The sequence below is a fragment of the Schistocerca cancellata genome, chromosome 2 (genome assembly GCF_023864275.1).
Source record: "Schistocerca cancellata isolate TAMUIC-IGC-003103 chromosome 2, iqSchCanc2.1, whole genome shotgun sequence".
NCBI lineage: Eukaryota > Metazoa > Arthropoda > Insecta > Orthoptera > Acrididae > Schistocerca > Schistocerca cancellata.
In genome coordinates this window covers 480,539,571-480,561,889 of record NC_064627.1, presented here as the reverse complement: position 1 = coordinate 480,561,889, position 22,319 = coordinate 480,539,571, and the positions used below count along the sequence as shown (strand labels likewise).

The window sequence follows — 22,319 nt, the reverse complement described above, 5'->3', positions numbered from 1 at the left end:
AATATGGAAAGCAACGTCCTCGCAATAGAAGAGACCGGTTTCACAGGATCGAAGATGAGCTTGGGCTGTAGCTCTTAAGGTATGCATTTTAGAGCCCATGTTTACTAGACATATTTTTTCTTGTTTTCGTATAAGGTACCTGTCCCTAAAGCTTGTTGGTGTTTTTTTGAGACCCCCTCTATATTATGAACAGTAATGGTCCTACAATACTTCGTTGGAATGCACCCCAAACATCTTTTACATCTGAAGATTTCTCTCAGTTGTGAATGACGTGCTATGTTCTGTTTTCTTGGAGGTATTCAGTCCAATCACAAAGTTTGTCTAGTATTATGTGCGTTCATATTTTATGGAAAAGACAACAGTGCAGCGTTGTATCGAAAGCTTTGCGGAACTCAAGGAACTCGGAATCAAACTGGGCACTAGTATTTAATGATTTCCGAATCTCGTGGACGAAATGATCGAGCTGGGTTCCACACAATCGTTATTTGCGGCATCCATGTTGATTCCTTTACAGGATTTATTCGATCTCCTTAAAGGATGTAATACGCAATCATAAAATGTGTTCAGAAATTCTTCACTGGCTTAACATCAGCGAATATATCTGATCGACGACCCTTCTTGAGCTCGAGAGTAAATTGCGCATTTTTCTAATCTCTTGGAATCCTTCATTTATCTAGCGACCTATAGAATTTATTATTTCGGCCTTTTCCGTATCTGGTATTTGTATGGTCTCTAAATATATAAGTAGCTTTGATCTGTTTGCTTACTTAAGAATCCTGCCTTGAGCGTGGATGTGTGTGATATCCTTAGGCTAGTTAGGTTTAAGTAGTTCTAAGTTCTAGGGGACTGATGACCTCAGATGTTAAGTCCCATAGTGCTCAGAGCCATTTGAACCATTTTGAACCTTAACACTAGTATTTGTTTCCATTATCCATTTACTCCATTTCTGAAATTTTCTTTTATTTGCTTAATTCTTTCTTTAACTACTTACGTTTAAAAAACGTGACCTTACATCATTCTTAATGTTAGCTTACTTTTCTTATTTTTCAACTTTCATTCCCCTCAACTAACATTTATAGGTAAGGCATGTCTCTCTCACTCTCTCTATTATGATTCAAAAGCATTCTTCCAATTTATAAATGGCAGAAGTCTTTGCGTTCCTAAAAACATGGTTAAATTCGATTGTCTTGTAGCTTTATCTCATTTGAAGCGAAACGGATATTTCGTTATTATGTATATTATCATAAATAAAAGAATTACAAATCTGATTCAATGTGTCTCAGAAGACAAACAGATATTATAACTATTACGATTATTGTTATCATCATTATTAGCACTAATTAAAGTTGCTGAGATTACTACCGTTATTTCTAGGTCAATTCTGTTATTCTGAATTGCCTTAGATATGCCTAAACTCGATTCAAACTATCTTTTACTACTAACATTAGTATTATTATTTATGACATCCTAATCATAGTTACTCAGGCAACAGTGATGTTAAAAATATTGTATGCCTATAACATGTAACAGAGAGCCTTAAGTCCCTAATCTGATCAGGTTAAATTAAACGTTAAATAAATGATATATAGGCCTAGTTAATGTCCGCGGAAGATCACACTGGCGCAGACGACTTACAGAATCTCTCTCCACTTTCCATGACGAATGAAGTAAAATACCTACACACATCTACTTCATAAGGAAGCCTCTACATTCCAGTCAAATGACAACATTGTGCCTCATACACCAAGATGACACTGCGTCTTAGAGTTGGGAGAACACCGGCCAGAAATGCGCAATATACAGCATTGTTATCATTAAACTTTCGCTACTTGAGACGACCCCCATGAAAAACAAGTTATCGTAGGACAATGAAACTTTGTGGAAACATTTGTAAGGACATACGAAAGAGAAATAACGGAGTAACTATCAAAGAAAATTTTAATATAAGGGGATAACATTTGTTAATTGCGTACCATGCTTACAATCGAGGTTACAAACATTGCTTAGTGTGACGAACATCTACGTTTACTACAGAGTAGAACAGCACTAGAGATACCATTTCACAGTTGTTCGCCGCACTTTTCGAACGATGGATCATGGAATGTTCAACTGCCGTGACACAGCTCGTGCACTGCTTTAAGATCGCACATTACGTGCAGCATTCTCAGCCATGGCAACAGTAACTTATTCAACAATTTGTGGAGCAGTTGGCTATCGGCCCCTCCCAGGAGCATTTTCTAAATCTCCAGTTAATTCGAACTTCCGAATCGTGTTCTTTAACATGGATGCGGAAGAGCACCTCTCCGTATTCCTTTAATGCGTCTATACTCGCAGAAGAGCAGGAGCACTACTGCTATTGTTTTGATAAAAACCTTTTCGAGTAAAGTCTTGCTCACCATGTCTAAATACTTGTTGACTGTCTGTAATTGTAACACATACTGATGCTTGTGTTTCAGCCCTATGTCGCCAAATCGTCACCGGCGTCTAATGGAAAGTCATGGCACCAACACTACTAACGACACAAATCCTTAAGCGCATAGTCTGAACATCATACCTATGAAGTTGGATAGTCATACGGCAATTAGTTATCCGTCTACACCGGCTCATGTAGCGAAAGTGTGATTGTAACCATTTCGTACATAAAAAAAAGCATCGTAATCATTTGCCGACGCCTGGCTCTTTTCCTAATTTCACTCTAGTGCCAGAGAATTCGGTACACCGGACGAGTTCGCAGGGTCCTTGGTTCTGTGGCCGGTTGCCACCGCGACGAATCGTACTTGTTACGGTGTGCAGGTGCAGTCTTCTCTGGAAACTTTGCTGGCACACTGCCTCCTCTGATGGAAGCCGTGTCTTCTGCAGGTACATGAAGTGGGTGGTGTACCTCGGGATTGCGGATCTAACCACCTCTGATGACTACTCCCTCGTCTTCCAGAGCAACACACGTCTCGAACACCCCGGTCTGAACACCGACAGCAAGTTGCACAATATTGGCCTCATCTACGTCCCGTCCAAGGTTAACTACAACGGTAAGTATTGGAATCTACTTTTGAGTTAAAGTTAATATTCGTGTTTTTATTTATTTGAAAGTATTGCTCCAATCATTACTATTTGTCCAATACAGTCTCGCTAATACCGCATCGCTACTGATTACTCTTGGTATGTAATGAAGTAATCACAGGGTTTTCAAAAACAATGACCTGATTTCGAAACTCCATACATATTGATAAGAACATATTACAGCCACACTGGCACAACAACTTACGTCAGTTTCGCAACGGTGGATAGGGTGCAAGGGACCCTGAGACGCTGGCCTGAGTTCTTGGCCTCCAAGATCGACGAACCTCATGCGAATTTTTCTTGTGAGGATATGTGAAGGAAAGTGTGTTCATCTCCCCTTTACCTTACAGCGTAGAATAAGTGAATAACAGCCCCCAAAACTTCTGTAAAAGCAGATACGCTGCGCAAAGTTTATGCGAAATTTAGCTATAGTCTAGATGTTGTTCGTGCTGCTGCTGGTGTACACATAGAGCATTTCTAACAGAGTAACTAAGATTTTAGGATTTTATGAGTATTTTTCAATGCATCCCACATTTGTAGTATGTTTTTATCAATAAATATGGAGGTTTGAAGTCAGCTCACTCTTTTTGAAACTCCCTGTATATTTGTTCCTCGAGACAGATTTTGTCAGAAGATCTCAGCAAAATAGCTAACAAACTAAGGTCAGCCATCCGCTCAAGACAAAACGTTGTGAACCAGCTTATGACTCTTCGTGGAACATACTTCATCTCTAGAATTTGAGGATGCGGAAGAGATCGTTCATGTCACTGACGCTGCCAGCACGAGTGGTTTTCTAGCGTCCTTGGTTATGAAAATGTAGATGACTAATACCATTAAAGTGCATCAATCACCTCCTTGTTTTGTGGTAACTGAGATGCATGAAGCACATTAGCTTTATTAAAGTTTATTAAAATTTACGTTTTAAAGTGTGTGGGTAAATTTGTGTAACCAACTAATATCAATGACTTTGTTGACACGTATTGTGTGATTGTCGTAATTTTTAAAATACGTTCCATTCTCTACACAAGAGAGTAGAGCCGGCTGTTAGAGGTCCGAACGCCGGCCGAGGTGGCCAAGCGGTTCTAGGCGCTACAGTTTGGAACCGCGCGACCGCTACGGTCGCAGGTTCGAATCCTGCCTCGGGCATGGATGTGTGTGTTGTCCTTAGGTTAGTTAGATTTAAGTAGTTCTAAGTTCTAGGGAACTAATGACCTTAGAAGTTAAGTCCTGTAGTGCTCAGAGCCATTTGAACCATTTAGAGGTCCGACCCCCTGTAAGAGTCCAGTTTTATAAGCGCTTTTGTTAGTTAAAGAACGAATGCTGCTTTTATCTGTGGTCATCAAGATGTGTATCAGTCCAACAGCTGCCTATATGAGACGGAGAGGATGAAAATAAAATAAAAAAAATAAGGCTTCTATAAATGGAGGATTTCAACGCCGTTCAGATTCCTGAATTACTTCAAAATTTATGGAGATGTGTACGTGGGTGTGTATGTGTTTGTGTCTGTGTGTGTGTGTGTGTGTATCTTAATAGTGGCGCGGCTGTACGCCAAACTAGGGAAAGTTAAAGTCGTGTTGATTGATTCTAGATTGCGGATAATATAGGATACATGTGGGTGGAGAAGATATACGGGTGAAGCCGGTTAAGCAAGTCAGCAAATGTAAATCATGTATAGTTGTGGAATGAGGATAGAGCCCTAGGGCAACCGGATGGTAGGATGGAAGATACAAGTACTGGCAGGACGGGAGATCGTATAGAAGTCTAGCAATACGGTGAAGACAATTAAAGGGCACACTTCTGTAGTATGAACGGTTAAGTGGTGGCTTAGAGCTTTATGGTTGCGTTGGTCGAGGTTGGATTCAATTACTAAGAAGAGACCTGATTGATATGGCCACACAATGTTCGTCTGGGCTGTGGCAGTGGAGTTACTGTAGCTACATCTACATCTACATCTACATCTACATCTACATCTGCATGATTACTCTGCAGTTTAAATTTAAGTGCTTGGCAGAGGGTTCATGAAACCACCTTTAAGCTGTTTCTCTACCGATCCACTTTCGAACAGCGCGCGAGAAAAACGAACTCTTAGATCTTTTCTTGCAAGCACTGATTTCTCTTATTTTATTATGATGATCATTTCTCACTATGTGGGTAGGTGCCAACAAAATATTTTCACAGTCTGAGGAGAAACTTGGATTGAAATTTCATAAGAAGCCCTGAGGCATCGAAAAACGCCTTTGTCTTAATGATAACCAGCCCAAGTCGTGTATCATATCCGTGGCTCTCTCTCTTCTATTTCATGGTAATACAGCACGAGCTGCCTTGCTTTGAACTCTTTTGACACCTCTGTCAATCTGATCCCACACCGCAAAGCAGTACTCCAGAAGAGAGCGGAAAAGCGCAGTGTAAGCAATCTCTTTATTAAAGGTGTTAGATTTTGGAAGTGTTCTGACAATAAATCGTAGTCTTTGGTTTGCTTTCCCCAAAACGTTATCTATGTGATCGTTCCAATTTAAGATATTCGTAAGATTCTCTTTCAAGAGTCTAGCAAGCCCTCTTTAACCGTCATCTACTTATTCCTAAGTTAATTCCTACCCAGGGAAATAAAATTTTCAATAGGTTTCATCCAAGTTTCACAAACATCCAAAATTTTCTGTGTGATTTGATATTGTATGTGAGCCTCTTCTTAATAGACTCAATGATATAGCATTCGACTGTAAAGTGGAATTCATAATGATTATCTCCAGTTAAGGTAATTGATGTATGTAGGTCGGTAACACTGTCTGACACCCTCTGTTATCGAGTTAGCGTCCATTTATTTTGGTGGATAAATTTGTTGGAGAGGAATGAGTAGAGAAGAGTGGATGTAATTGAGTACAAAATGTTTCATTTTGTTCTCTCAGGCCTATTCGCTGCAACTTTGTGTGATTGCTTATTAGTTGCGTCGCTGGGTTACTGATTGGCCCTCCAGGAGAACTGCTGCCTCATCCAGCGTCACTGTAGTTGTCTGAGGCACAGAGTGTGTCCACACAGCACTGGAAGCAAAAGCGAGAGCAGTTGATTTTCTGGAGAGAGGCGCCGTTGCTGGACGTAGTGGCCCTGCGTCGCAGCCTGCTGTAACTGTGATAGGGTAGGGGGGATGGGGGATGGGGGAGGGGGTGTAATACTGCAACGTGTTGATGATGATGTTTGGTTTGTGGGGCGCTCAACAGCGTGGTTATCAGCGCCCGTACAATTACCCAATCTTTGCTCAGTCCAATTGCGCCACTTTCCTGGATGATGATGAAATGATGAGGACAACACAAACACCCAGTCATCTCGAGGCAGGTGAAAATCCCTGACCCCGCCGGGAATCGAACCCGGGACCCCGTGCTCGGGAAGCGAGAACGCTACCGCGAGACCACGAGCGGCGGACACTGCAACGTGTTGTACACTGACCAGTGTCATTACAGCCTTGTTTAAGTATGGCCTCTTGTAGGTGGGTGAGATTCGTGTAACTAATGATGTTCACTGCGCAAACCACGGTGAAGTGTATGGCAGAGGGTACGTCCTAATGTAACAGTTATCAGGGCTACTTGCCGTTCCATTTACGTATGGAGCGCGGGGAGAATGATTCATTAAATCCCTCTGTGCGCAAGAAGCTTAAACTAGAATTCGCGATTCCCTCCCTTACTGAAAACAGGTAGTTTGCATCTATCTTCAGGGGTCTGCCATTTCAGTTCTTTAAGCATCTTCATGACACTCTCCCACGGGTCACACAGACCTGTGACCTTTCAAGCTGCCCATTGTTCGTACCCTTTCGATATCAGTGTTAGTCCTATTTGGTACGCCTCCCACACATTTGACCAGTATTCTAGGACAGGAAACGCGAGTGTTTTGTTTGCAGCCTCCTTTGTAGACTGATTGCATTTCCCTACAACACTGAAGTGCCAAAGAAACTGGTACAGGCATGCATGTTCAAATACAGAGATATGTAAACAGGCAGAATATGGCGCTGCGGTCGGCAATGCCTATATAAGACAGCAAATGTCTGGCGCAGTTGTTAGATCGGTTACTGCTGCTACAATGGCAGGTTATCAAGATTTAAGTGAGTCTGAACGTGGTGTTCTAGTCAGCGCACAAGCGATGGGACACAGCATCTCCAAGACAGCGGTGAAATGGAGTTTTCCCGCACTACCATTTCACGAGAGTTCCGTGAAAATCAGGAATCCGGTAAAACATCAAATCTCCGATATCACTGCGACCGGGAAATAATCCTGCAAGAACGGGACTAACGACGACTGAATAGAATCGTTCAAAGTGACAGAAGCGCAACCCTTCCGCATATTGCTGCAGATTTCAATGCTCGGCCATCAGCAAGTGTCATCGTGCGAACCATTCAAGGAACCATCATCGATATGGGCTTTCGGAGCCGAAGGCCCACTCTTGTACCCTTGATGACTCCATGACACAAAGCTTTACGTCTCGCCTGGGCCCGTCAGTACCGACAATGGACTGTTGATGACTAGATAATTGTTACCTGGTCGGATGAGTCTCGCTTCAAGTTGTAGCGAGCGGATGGGTCGTGTACGGGTATGGAGACAATCTCCTGAATCCATGGATCCTGCATGTCAGCAGGGCACTTTTTAAGTTGGTGGAGGTTCTGTAATGGTGTGGGGCGTGTGGAGTGATATGAGACCCCTGATATGTCTAGATACGACTCTGATAGCTGACACGTACGTAAGCATCTTGTCTGATCACCTGCATCGATTCATGTCCATTGTGCATTCCGACGGACTTGGGAAATTCCAGCAGGACAATGCGACACCCCATACATCCAAAACTGCTACAGAGTGGCCCCAGGAACGCTTTTCTGAGTTTAAAACTTCCGTAGGCCACCAAACTGCCCACACATGTACATTATTGAGTATACATGGTATGCCTTGCAACGTGCTCTTCAGAAGAGATCTCCACCCCCACGTACTCCTACGGATTTGTGGACAGCCCTGCAGGATTCATCGTGTCAGTTCCCGCCAGCACTGCTTCAGACAGTAGTCAAGTCCATGCCATGTCGTGTTGCGGCACTTCTGCGTGCTCGCGGGGGCCTTACTCGGTATTAGGCAGGTGTACCAGTTTCTTTGGCTCTTCAGTGTATTTTACCAATGAACTGCAGTCTTCCACTTGCTTTACCTACGTTTGAGACTATGTGATTGTATCATGTCATATCTTCACAAACTACTACGCTTAGATATTTGTATGAGTTGAGCAGTTCCAACAGTCATTTATACAGCGTGGGTTAGGAAGAAAGGTACATGCTTTGAGGGGTGGTAGTGATTCTGAACAAAAAAGTTATGTGAACACACGTCCTGTTCTTAACACTTTCCGGGGAAATTAATGAAAACAGTGGGGAACAGGAAAAATGCAAATGACAGTAACTGAAACAATGTGATCTAATGCTTTGTTTAATTGTGTAGATTTCCTTCCAAAGCATGTTAAAATTCCATCTTGCAGTTCTTGTAGACAGCTGTTGTGATGTTGATCTAAGCTCGTTCGTACGTTCCTTTACTAGAGAACATACCTGTAAAATACCAGCGAAATGTTTCTCCTTCTGGTCCACTCTGCTCTTGTAGATTTCGCTCTTAAGCCAACCCGACAAACGGTGATCTAACAAAGTAAGATCGTGTGACTTCGGTGGCTAATAAATGACTCCACGCGACCGATACAACGCCCAGGATGCGGTTCAGAGACGCAATGCCTCAATGGCAGTACAGAATGGACAGGAGATTCGTCGTGCTGGAAATACGTACTACGTCGTGTTGCCAAAGGAATATCCTCCAAGTATTCTGGTAACACATTTTGAAGTAAATCTAGGTACTGTACTCTATTAGGCCCGTTATCTACAACAACTGGTCCGATGAGTTGGTCATCAATAACTCTGTACCACACATTCACGGAGAAACGTCACTGAAAATATGTTTCCACAGTAGCATGCAGATTTTCATCTGCCTACACGTGTTATTGAAGTCGTTGCAGGTAAATGTTGACTCATCAGTGAAGTACAGCGTTCATTGATAGAGATCCATTGACAAATTTTCTTTCGTTTGGTGTCAATTCCTACATGCTCACTCGGCCGAGAACACAGATGCCGACATTGTTCATGTACTGTGCCCATCGCTCGTGTTTGTGGAGTAGCGAGCTGTGCAGCAATTCTTCCAGAGCTGGTAGTTGGGCTCCGTTCTACCATTTCAATAATGTTCTCATCTTCACTAAGATCATGTTGGATGGGACGTTCAGATACAACATGTACGCTGGAGAGCGTGCCACGCTCACGCAATCTGTCAAAAACGCTGCTAAACAGCATGCTATCCGGAACTCTGCGATTAGGAAATTGCTCTTTTGTATTCGCAAAGGGTGACTCTGGAATATCATGTCACTATATTCCGCAAGTGTGAGGACCTGTGGCATTTCACTACTCTCAATTGTACTGTTTTGGCTGTACATGTAACAGTACTGTAGTACATTGGTGCAACTGCTCCGCAGCACTGAGACGTGAGGTAAACGACGTATATAATTGCAGTTCTTGTCTCCCCACCACGCGGAAGTGAAATGCGAATTGAAGTGCTCAGTAAAGGCAACATTACGTAGCGTAATGTGGCTCTGGTTGTACTCGCATGTGAGTGCTGGAGAAGAAGGACATGCGACTCGAGCCAGTGATTTTCAAACAGCTGTACAGTGAGTTGACAAAAGTTATATGTTAGCGGTATGCACGTATACAGACGGCAGTAATATCGCATGCATAAGGTATAAAAGGGTAGTGCGTTGACGGAACTGTCGATAGTACTCAGGCGATTAATGTGAAAAGGTTTCTGACGTGAGCATGGTCGTACGACGGGAACTGACAGACTTTGAACGTGAAGTGGCAGTTGGAGCTAGACGCTTGGGACATTCCATTTCGGAAATTGTTATAGAGGTCAATGTACTGAGATCCACAGTGTCAAGAGCGTGTCGAGAATATCAAATTTCAGTCATTAGCTGTCACCACGGAGAACGTAGTGGCCAACGCCCTTCACATACCGACTGAGAGTAGCGGTGTTTGCGTAGATCGTCAGTTTTAACAGACAAGCAACACTGCGTAAAGTAACCGCAGGGAAGGAATCAATGTGGGACGTACGAAAGACGTATCCGTTAGAACTGTGCGGCGAAATTTGGCGAATATCGGCTATCGTAGCAGACGACCGAGGACATTACCTTTGCTAACAGCACTACATCGCCTGTAGTGCCTCTCCTGGGCTCGCGAGCATATCAGTTGGACCCGAGACGACTGGAAAACCGTGGCCTGGTCAGATGATTCCCGATTTCAGTTGGTAAGAGGTGGTGGTAGAGTTAGAATGTAGCGCAGATGCCACGAAGCCAAGGACTCAAGGTGTCAATAAGGTACTGTGCAAGCTGGTGGTGGTTCTGTAATGGTATGGGCTGTGTTTACTCAGTTCATTGACTAAAAACGGTTAAGTTGGAATACTTGTTCCCAAATAACGACGGAAATTTTGTGGATGACAATGCACCTTGTCATCGGGCTTCAGTTTTTCGCGACTGGTTCAAGAGCATTCTGGATAATACTAGCGAATAATTTGGTCGTCCAGATCGCCCGACATGAATCCCATCGACCATTAATGGGAAATTATCGACAGGCCAGTTTGTGCAAAAAAAATCCTCAATCGACAACACTTATGGACGGCTATAGAGGCAGCATGGCTTAATATTCATGCATGGGACTTCCATCGACTTTTTGAGTCCATGCCACGTTGGGTTGCTTCACTACGCACGGGAAATTGAGGTCCGACACAGCATTACAAGGAATCCCATGGCGTTTGTCACATCAGTGTATGTCGAATATGGTTAAGAATCATTAATAATATCAACCCTCAAAGCACGACAGGACGTTAAACCCTAATCTTCGTTCTTTTTGTCCCTCAAAACATGTACCTTTTCTTCGGACTCACCCTGTATTTTAGGACACTATGTTTTTTCCTTTTATAAAGTGAACAATTTTTACATTTCTCAACATTTAGAGTAAGTTGACAATCGTTGCACCACTTTGAAATCACATCAAAATCTGACTGAATATTCATGGAGCTTTTTTCAGACAGTACTTCATTGTAGATAACTGCATGTGCTGCGAAAAGTCTGAAGTTAACATTTACATTCTCTGCGCGTCATAAACACAGAACACGAGTTGGGAGGTTCTCAAGGCACTTGCCTGGGTTACTCCCGAAGTAATTTCTATTGATGTCTACCTATCCAAGGTAACTTACTGCGTCCTCCGTACCAAGAAATCCTCAATCAGTCGCAAACTTCGTTTGACACCTTGTACGCTCGCATGCGTAGGCGTGGTGTTAAGTGAAATGCTCCTCGGAAATCGAGAAATATTGCATCTACGAAGTTGCCTTGATATACGGCTTTCAGTATGCCTCGTGAGAGAAATGCAAGTCGGGTTTCACATCATCGATTTTTCGGAATCCGTGCTGCTTGGTATGGAGGAGGTCATTCTCTTCTAGATGTCTCATTACGTTCCAAATCGGAATATGTTCTAAGATTCTACAACAAATGCTATGTTACTGTAAGTCATTCTCCGCTAAATTTCTCTTCGCTTCAAATATTCTGGACATATTTTAAACATAAAATTTCTAGCTCCTGTACAGGTGAGACCTCAGGCGGAGTGTCTTTATGACATTCATGAACAATACATTCACAAGCGATTTCACTGTCTACTATACGACTGCGATAATGCTTGGCGTGTATGTAACTCAGACAGTTGTAGTAGAACTGCATCACTTAGGGAAAGAAAAATTATGTTGAAAACCATCAACCATGTATCTTGATATACTGCCGCCTGTGCCCAGCTTTGAATATAACTGTGAATAGTTGCAGATCACTTCCGTCCGCATCTCCTTGCTTTCTCCTCTAGAATATTCTTAGTCACACTTCCTTCACCTCACATTCAATTACTGATGTTTCTTCCTCTGAGAGAGATGGTTCGACTTGTGAGTTATAACTCACTTTTTTTTTATTAGGAACATCTACATCACTTCAGCATACACTATCTGAGCAAAAGTTGCGGGACACTTGTTAGTAGACTTTAATATGGGATGTGTTCATCCTTCCTCTTTATAACGGCTTGAACTCTACTGCACACACTTTCTCAGAGGTATCTGAATGTCTCTGGAGAAATGACAACCCATTGTTCCTCGAGAGATGGAACCAAACAAGGTAGCGATGTTGGACGTTGGGCTCGGGAGGGAAGTCGATGTTCTAACACATCACACAGTCCTTCCATTGGGTTCAAGTCGGAAATCTGCTGCTTAGTGATCGGATGCACTATCATGCTGATGCAATCATTCTTCCTCAGGACGTATAGCAGTTTTCTACCAATTGTGGTGATAAGCAAGGTGGATGATCTCCTCAAGTACATAGATAAATAAGTAGCAAACGACATGATGAGAACACAGGAAGGGTCGGACAACGAATATAATCCACGCCCGATTAAGTTCGAAACCAGTCACAGTTCGTAAAAGAAAGAGTCACTGGATGCCAGATTTTTTACATTTTTCTCTCATTTATCCAGGTTTCTATTGTTCTGGCTGAACTTTGAGTATTTCGTAAGTAATTTATATTGACGTATTTTATGTTGCAGATTACATCCAGCCCGTGCAGTTGCCGCGGTACGCGGACGTGGACAGCACCTTCGAGGGCGTCGACGTAATGGTCAGCGGCTGGGGAGCGCAGGCCACTGGTGAGTGCCGAGCTCACAAATTCTGCCCGTAAAGCAAGGACCCTCAGGCCTCACACTTTTTTGTCCGGCTTAACTGAACAGTTCTGTTGTCACTACCTCTTCTCTGTTCGCGCCGAACTTTTACAGAGGTGGAGCTCAATGTCTAACAAGAGCAGTAAACAACTTTAAACGACAGTTGGTGAATTAGATATCTGGTATAACATATTGTTTCTAGCAACAGTGAGAGGCATATCTGTTGCATGGTCAAATTCACCAGCGTTCATCATGTGTGACACACACTTGTCAGTCTCTTACAAGAATCACTCATCTTCCAGCGTCCGGATGAGTCTAGTGGGTTGACAGTGGTACGCAGTAGTTGAACACGTAAAAACAAGTTGCTTGTGACTGTGGCATGATTTTCTGCATAGTGCTGTTTCTGACAACTTCGATAGCTTGCGTATCATTGTCCTTACTTAAACATTCTAGCAGGTGCTCATTTCCTCTCAAGGGGCTGAGTGGACTCCGTTTCAGACCCTCCCACTTCATAAAAGCCCACCTGGTCACCAGGTATTGATCCTAGCAAAATGGTTCAAATGGCTCTGAGCACTATGGGACTTAAATTCTAAGGTCATCAGTCCCCTAGAACTTAGAACTACTTAAACCTAACTAACCTAAGAACAGCACACACATCCATGCCCGAGGCAGGATTCGAACCTGCGACCGTAGCGGTCGCGCGGGTTGATTCTAGCACGCATATGCACTAACCACGACACTTCAGAGGTGGTGAACGCATTTATTATACAAACAACAGAGAGAAACTGGAGCGGAATGTATGCCATTGTGCAATAATTACTCTTCCATATTGTAATTTCAAGCCTTCACTCCCAAAGGGGAAACCGAGCGAGGTGGCGCAGTGGTTAGCACACTGGACTCGCATTCGGGAGGACGACGGTTCAATCCCGTCTCCGGCCATCCTGATTTAGGTTTTCCGTGATTTCCCTAAATCGCTTCAGGCAAATGCCGGGATGGTTCCTTTGAAAGGGCACGGCCGATTTCTTTCCCCATCCTTCCCTCACCCGAGCTTGCGCTCCGTCTCTAATGACCTCGTTGTCGACGGGACGTTAAACACTAATCTCCTCCTCCTCCTCCCAAAGGGGAATGTGGCAGGCAGTGGTATAATTTGCCGTTCCTCAGCCGAATGAGCTAAAAGACATTAATAATTTTAATACTAAATACTAAATAAGTTAAATAATTAATTTTGAAGGAGTTAGAAGTACATACTGTGATGCTATTTAGACTGTTATAACAATCTTGATGTACCTGGAGGAGATGTGTTGCGATGGAGGCAAAACCGTTCTGCGATTTTGTAATGTGGAAGGAAGAGTAGATCAGATGATTACCTTGAATAGGAGGATTAGCGGCAGAAAAACATTGTAATTGAGAGAGATGTAAATTAGACAGAAATTGGTCCATAGCTGGGACCTTGATGTTGGAAAGAACAGGCAAAAGTATGTTTGCTCTAATAGCAAGAATATAAAAATGAGGGAGAATTTCATTGCCTGGGAGGGCGAGTAACTGATGTGCGTTGCTCGAGAAAACTGAGGGTATGTAAATGTATTTTTTCTGGGATCTGTTGCTATAGACACAGCAATGCCACATGGTTAGCAGTTGAAAGGTTACTGAGTCGAGATTATGGGATTTTTAGATCTCTAGTCAGTATTGGCGTAGGATAGGATAATCTAAATCAAAGCTTTGTCTCTCAAGCGAGAGAAGTCTTTCGAAGTAAGAGTGATTCCAGGTGTGCCGCAGGGGAGTGTCGTAGCACCGTTGCAATTCACAATATATATAAATGACCTTGTGGATAACATCGGAAGTTTACTGAGGCTTTTTGCGGATGATCTGTAGTATATCGAGAGGTTGTAACAATGGAAAAGTGTACTGAAATGCAGGAGGATCTACAGCGAATTGACGCATGGTGCAGGGAATGGCAATTGAATCTCAATGTAGACAAGTGTAATGTGCTGCGAATACATAGAAAGAAAGATTATTTATAATTTAGCTACAATATAGCAGGTCAGCAACTGGAAGCAGTTAATTCCATAAATTATCTGGGAGTAGGCATTAGGAGTGATTTAAAATGGAATGACCATATAAAATTAGTCGTCGGTAAAGCAGATGCCAGACGGATTCACTGGAAGAATCCTAAGGAAATGCAGTCCGAAAACAAAGGAAGTAGTTTACAGTACACTTGTTCGCCCGCTGCTTGAATGCTGCTCACCGTTGTGGGATCCGTACCTGATAGGGTTGATAGAAGAGATAGAGAAGTTCCAACGGAGAGCAGCTCGCTTCGTTACGGGATCATTTAGTAATCGCGAAAGCGTTACGGAGATGATAGATAAACTCCAGTGGAAGAGATCTCTAGTCAGTATTGGCGTACGATAGGATAATCTAGATCAAAGCTTTGTCTGAATGTAAGGACGAAAAAGGAATAAGTTAATAGTTTTATTACATTGTAGATTTCGTGTTGGGAAGTTAGTGGACAGCATTTGCATATCAGCCCATGCTATAGGTCCAGGACAAATTATTTTAGCCTCTTAGTTAACTGGAAATTATATTCATAAATGGTTATGTAAAAGACAAGGAGACAAACAGTCCTGTGATTCTTGAAGTTTTTCTGACATACAGAATATTCTCTGAGATTTCGGGATTGCACCCGGATCATGTTGACTTCTTGCCACAATATTTCGACTGGCAACCGGCCGGCCATCTTTAGGTGACTGTCCCCCATTGGAGACTGCAATTTTTTTGTTTTCTTTTTTTCTGTGGGAGATTGAAATACAGCTTCATTGGTGGCTCACGGTCTTACAGTCTTGGTGGATAGTAAAACTGTTCCATTCGACAATGATGTCAGCCCAAAGATATCACTGGAGTGCATGTTGAAGGTGTGACAGTGGGACTTGAAGTCTTATACCACCCTCTACCGGTGGAAGTTCAGATCGCAGGAAAATATTAACTATCAGCTACATAATGTACCAACAGTGGTGGTTGACGATGGTCGATATCCATCGAGAGGTCAATCAACACTAACGCTTCATTAGTGGCCATAACAGTGCTATCATTAGCCATGGTCAGAATTGGAGTCCTCAAGGATGGTGAGAGGAACAGAGTGTCGGTGCTAGTGCCGGGGAGTGCTATCATAAGCTATGGTCAGAATCGGAGTCCTCAAGTACGGTGAGAGAAACAGGGTGTAGGTGCCAGTGCCGTGGAGGCATTGTGCCAATGTTTTGTAAGCCAGCGACCATATCACGTAGGACTTCCACTTTGCATGGAGACGCCTTGCCTTCTCTTGCATGGACATCTTGAGAGTGGTCATGTCCGTTTCCTCATGGAGTGTAACTACCCTCGTAAGGAGAGGGACATGCAGGCTCCACCGAAGCACCTTATTCTGAAGGAGCTGGAGGGTCTGCATCCGGGAGGCACTAATCGTAGCCCACACAGTGGAGCCATAGCTTAGGGAAAGGTGAACAACCATCCAGTACAGCCAGAGCTTGGTGTCGAGGTTCCGTTCCCTGCTGGTGAATAGAAGTCTAAAGACAGAGCGATGTTGGTAAGGTGCAAGAGCATGATCAGAGGCCAATTCTCAGAGTGTTTCAAACGAAACCTGCACCGCAGTGTTCTTGAAAATGGCCACATCCAGAATGTCCAGCTGGCAGTCAGAGCGGACGGGTATGTGGGTGAGAGTGTGGGGTCATAGACCAACAGCACCAGAGGATCTTCTAAGTCAAGGAGGAATCTGCCTTTGGGATTAGCAATGCGAGAATGACAAGCTGGATGCTTGGCTTTGAGATCTGCCCCAACAATGAGTTTGTCAAAAGGTGTCAAGATATGGAGATCAGCTCCAAGAAGTGGTAGTTTAGGGCTCAAATACGCCACAGCAAAAACTATAGCACCAAGATAGGTAGAAACTGTGACTGCCGTAGCCTCTATACATTAGAGTGGTTAGAGGACCTCGTGATTATGGAGGAGTGACTTACGATGAAACACTACCGTGCCCCTACGTCAGCGATGGAGTAGGTCAGTGCGATAGAAAACTATGATGTGGAGACGAAAATCGTTGGTGGGTTTCAGATGGGTTCCTGAGGCAAGTAAAATGTCCACATGGTTGTCGTAGAGGAATGTGTTCAGTTCATTGTTCTTACCTTTAAGGCATTAAAGAAAAAGACAACGAGATCCGAAGGGGGCTAATGGTTGTGTGGTGGGCGATTCACCATTATAACAAATATGACTGAACCCTTCAACAAGGTTAATAACTGTCGTGAGCCCATCCTCTGAGCAACAGATCTTTTGAGCTGTTTCACGAATGACAGCCCTGATGTGTGGCCATGTGAACAAAGAGATGACCTGGAGGATCTCTCGCATGTAATCCCAGAAGGAAGCATCTGTCTCCACCACTGGAAGAACGTCTCGGGTGGGCTGCTTGACCCTGCAATGGGAAGGGGTGGGCGTGGTGGCTGGTGAAGAAGGCGCAGCAATGGAGCGTTGTGGCACTTCAGCAGGTGGGCGGGAGGAGGCCGCAGGCAGTCTGTCAGCGTGGTGGGCGATGGTATGCGTCACAGAAGACGATTGAGCAGGAGGAGACTGAGCTGCAGCAGCGAATGTCGTCGTAGAGTATGGAAACGGAGGGGCTCCTGTGTCGCAGATGCGTCAGGTGCCTGAGCATCAGTGGTGGGATGGTCATCGGATTCACCCCATAAGACGGGGAAATTGGTGCAGTCTCGTGATGGCGGGAAGACTTCATAGCCTTCTGGTATGTAGGACAACCCTTCCAGAAATCCAGATAGTGGGAATCATGAGAGGTGCCCAAACAGTGGGCACACGTGGGTTTTTGTGAGGCCAGGAGTTTGTAGTCCTCTGATGGATGCGAGCTAGCACACTTGACACACCTAAAAGGCAGTGAATATTAACTGCCGGTGTAGCGCAAACATTGACACCTACGGCAGATGGAGGGGCCGTTACAGCCTTCATATGATTCAATACGCACTTTGGTGCACAGGAGATATCTAATTTGGTAAATGCGTTCGACGTCCTCTCATCTGATAAGGGAGACAACATGGTATTAATTTCCGAGTCTCAGGGTCCCTCTTATTGTATTGGTGGACCGAGGGGTCCAGGAACTGTAGACCGAGTAATTCATGGCTGTTTCTGTAACTTCGCAAGGAAGGTATTTGATGACGATTTTTGTTCTTTTGTTGCTGTAAGCCTGATGAGTGTAGTAGTTCACAGCCCTGGACTTCACAAAGTTGAGGACTTGGAGATAATCCTCCATGGTGTCAAGCAGGTACTTGACATGGCCCGCAATAATGTGTTGCAGTTCAGTGTTCAGTTAAATGTAGTTCGTGGGGTTGTAAACAACGAAAGGAGGAGTCTTCTTAGGTAGTGGCGGTGGCGGATTCTGAGAAGTTGGGCCAGGAGAGGGACTCACGTCCTAGTCTGTGGCAGCAACAGTTGCTGCTAGGCATCGTGCAGAGGCATCAGAATCCGAAGCACGACCGATGTGACGGGCGCGGGCGGAAGACCGTTTGGATTGTCGATCAGGGCGGGGGTCCGACAGGGTCGGAATCCTCAGGAGGCCCGTTGGGCCGACGAGATGGTGTAGACCAGGGCTTCCCAACCTTTTCAGCTGACGGACCCCTTCTTCAGTCGAAAATCCATGGTGGACCCTTAGTCAGCCAAGAGCACAATAACTTTAAATTTCAGAGCGAAACCCATGGGAACTGAAAGCTTCTTAATGCATGTGCCATGTTCCCAATGACGCCCCCCCCCCCCCCCCCCCCTCCACGAAGTGTCAATAGTCTTTGGTTTAGAGACGAATGAAAACAACTTGAAATTAATGATCTAATTTGAATTCCTACTTACTAGTGGATTTACTCCCTTTGTTCAACACTCTATAGCCTGATTAAAATTACTCGGTAATTGACATTTCACACGTTAGAGCAGCCTTCCTCCAAGACCAATCCACGTCACGTACAAACTGTTCGCTCTTGACAAACTGCTGCTTGTGGTCTGTTCATTTCCACAGTTGTTTGGCTACTGTTGTGTAAGGAGCATGCATATTTTGTAACAGTCATGTGTTTGTGTGTGTGTGTGTGTGTGTGTGTGTGTGTGTGTGTTTGTGTGTGGTTTTTCGTGAAATCCGAAGAAAAATGTTCAAACGTATCCAAAGTCTAATAGACTTAACTGCCGAGGTCATCAGTCCCTAGCCTTACACACTATTAACCTAAGTTTAACTTCCGCTAAGGACAAAACACACACACACACACACACACACACACACACACGCCCGAGGAAGGACTCGAACCTCAGGCGGGAGCGGCCTCGCAATCCACCACGACATGGCGCCTTAAAGACTGCGCGGCAATTCCGCACTGCTGTGAAGAAAAGAGGCAGACCCATGATTCGGGATACAAACACACCACGAAAGAAAAGGGGCCAAGGAATTGCCTTTAAAGGACTACTGTGACATCTGTTGTGCAATATGTGGGAATACATTCACACAGTTTACATGTGTTTCCAAATCCGGATTTCGTCCTATTTCCGCTTTTGGTTGGCCAGGTAAACACTTCAAAATCGATTATGGAAATCTGCTTTTATAAAGCCATTTTCCAATTCCACAATCGATTTTCGTGCCCATGCACACAGCTCGGAAAGTCTAGTTATTTTTACGTCTTTGCGTATTTACTGAACGGCAGCCGTCAGTCCATAGCAGGCAGCTAGCAGGCGGCGTTGCAACAGTGTACTGTCAGTTGGTAGCTGGCAACTAACTGGCAGGCGGCGTGGCAATAGTTCAGCCACAGCTGACAACTTCAACTACTACTTGGACGCTACGTCGTGGCAGTCATCCTCGACTGTAAACAAATTAGGAAAACAAACAAACAGACCCTCTCATTTCTATATAAGAAGACAAAGCATTTACAGAACGTAAGACTTTTTTTCTCAAAGGAAACAATTCTGGCAGAGGAGGTTTACCTTTTACAAGATGGCACGTGAAAAGTCCTCATTTGTTCCCGCTCGCAGCTAGTTGCCACAATATAGTGTCAGAGTACTGGCAAGTAATTGTAATTGAAGTATAGGCAGGCCATATTTTTAACTGAGAGGACAGAATATATTACAAAGAAAAGAAGTTAACTTTAGAGATCATTTTAATTTTCGTAACAAAAATATCAATGCCATTCCTACAGAGTTATAGTTCAGGTACGTTCACTGAGCATCTACGAAGAAAATGCTTTGTTCTTTACTATACGTGAGTCTGTAGGAATAATAATGGAATCCTAATGTGATGGTTGAGGGTGCTTCTGCTGACACAATTTTGAAAAGTTGGGTTCAATTCTTGACAACTGGAGACGGATGTCTGGTTCCGCATGTAGACAGCTTCGGAACTTAGTTTTGTGGGCAGCATAAATCGAGAATCCAGATTCACACGTGTATGTTGTGGCTAACGGAAGAAGTACATGTTTTGCCTTTTCAACAAGGGGGTAGTATTTCTTTTTATCCAAACGGATCCAAAAGTGAGAGTAACCGTCAATGTCAAAACGTGATTTCAAGGTAGGGTCTGTGGCAATTTCTATCAACAACTCATATTCATTTGATGATAGAATGTTCCGCTTTTTGGATACAGTGAATGGGTTGACGACCCATTCGTATTTCTGCAGCTTCTCATCTTCAGCTGTTGGGAAATAATACTCCAACAATGACATCAAGCTTCGGAGACGTTCCAGGATTTGATGAAACAAATTCTTCCCAAGCGACAATGTTTTGTTTTTCAAAAAGTCCTTGAAAAGAGGAAAACACTCGACCTCCCCCTCTTCGACACTCTCTGCCCAAAAATTGATTTTCCTCTTGAATGCTCGAACTTTGTCGATAGCAGTGACCTTTGTTTCACTTTGCCCTTGGAGTGAAATACTCACTTCATTCATTTTGGAGAAAATATCTGACAAATAGGCAAGTATACACTGCCAATTTTCGTCATTAATAAGGTCTCATAATTTGGTGTTAGGCTCCAAAAGGAAAGCTAAGACTTCCAATCTTAATTCGTACAACCGAGAGAGTGCATTCCTACGTGAGAGCCACCTCACTTCTGTGTGGAGAAGCAGGGAACGATGAAGGCTTCCCATATCTTCACACAGTATTGTGAAAAATCTTGACTTCAACGGCTTTGATTTTATGTAGTTAATGATTTGAATGGATTCGTCTAAAATTTTCTTTAACGAAACGCATTTGTTTCGTAGCTAAAGCGTATCTGTGGAGAGCACAATGACTACTGCTACAATTCTTGGAGTTTTATTTTCGTTAGTGCTCCGACTGTAGGACCCGTCACAGCTTTTGCACCATCTGTGGACACATCTATGCAATTAGGCCATGAAACTTCGTTAGTCCTTAAAAAATCATCCAATAGACGGAATATTTCAGCCCCTGTTGTGTTGGCAGGTAGTGGTATGCACAATAAGAGGTCCTCCTCAATACATCCAGAATATTCATAACGGACAAAAGCCAATAACATCGCTAGTCCTGCAACATCAGTGGATTCATCTATCTGCAGAGAAAATGAATTGTGTTAGATGCGAGGAACAAGAGTGCCTTTCACATCATTTCACATGTCAACAATGCGTCTCTTGACAGTATTGTTTGATAATGGCACCGAAGATACAAGCTTTACTGCCTTTTCGTCTAGCATGCAAGAAACAATATCATCAACACACGGCTTTATGAGATTTTTCTGCAATGGTATGAGCGTTACCTGTTTTTGCCACTCGATAACTAACCAAGAAAGAAGCTTTTAATGCATTTTAATTAATTGTTTTTGCATGAGTTTTCATGCAATGCTGAGAAGCAGCTACTTCAGCACTCATCCTTTTGAAAATAATCGATGTCTTTAGCCTGGAAATCCGGGTGAGTACCTTCAAAACGACGACGCAATTTAACTGGAACCATTGAACTGTTCGGAAGGACTCGCGCAAATATTACACACCGAGCTTTAGCCTCATTTGTCTCCATAAATCCCATTTATAAACAGCTTTCGTTGTACTTACGCTTCTTGGTTATTCCACTTCCACAGGATATTGCAACCAATGGAGTACTTACAGCGTTTTCACATAATAAATCCGGCTGTGGAGCTTCTTGTAATTGTTCTTCTTTTGGTCGTTCTCCCTCTTCATTCATTTCAACTGGAAACTTCCCTTGTTGTGAAGGCGATGGAAAAACTGCACCCTTCTTCAATGATCCTGACTTCAGCCACCGATCCATGTTAGAAGTAATAAACTGATCAAAAATCGACTTATAAAATAGGTAGTGCACTGAAAAAGCAAGTTTAACATTTAATGACGCCTGGGGCCGCATACGTGCCAGCGAGAGCTGTGATTGGTCGACAAAGATCGCTCCGCGCATGCGGAAAAGGTTTCAGCGCATCTAGCGCCGTGAGCCGGCGCACAAACGACCCCCTGTTGCTAAACAGTCGATC

General features: G+C 43.7%; 1 protein-coding gene across 1 annotated transcript in view; it reads left to right on the top strand.

The window, feature by feature from the left end:
* LOC126155449 (collagenase-like) overlaps positions 1-22,319 on the top strand; it is a 71,684-nt gene that overhangs the window by 24,503 nt on the left and 24,862 nt on the right. The window contains exons 3-4 of the mRNA XM_049916229.1: positions 2,860-3,026; positions 12,728-12,826. Of these exons, the coding sequence (XP_049772186.1) occupies positions 2,860-3,026; positions 12,728-12,826 (266 nt within the window). The remainder of the gene's footprint in view (positions 1-2,859; positions 3,027-12,727; positions 12,827-22,319) is intronic.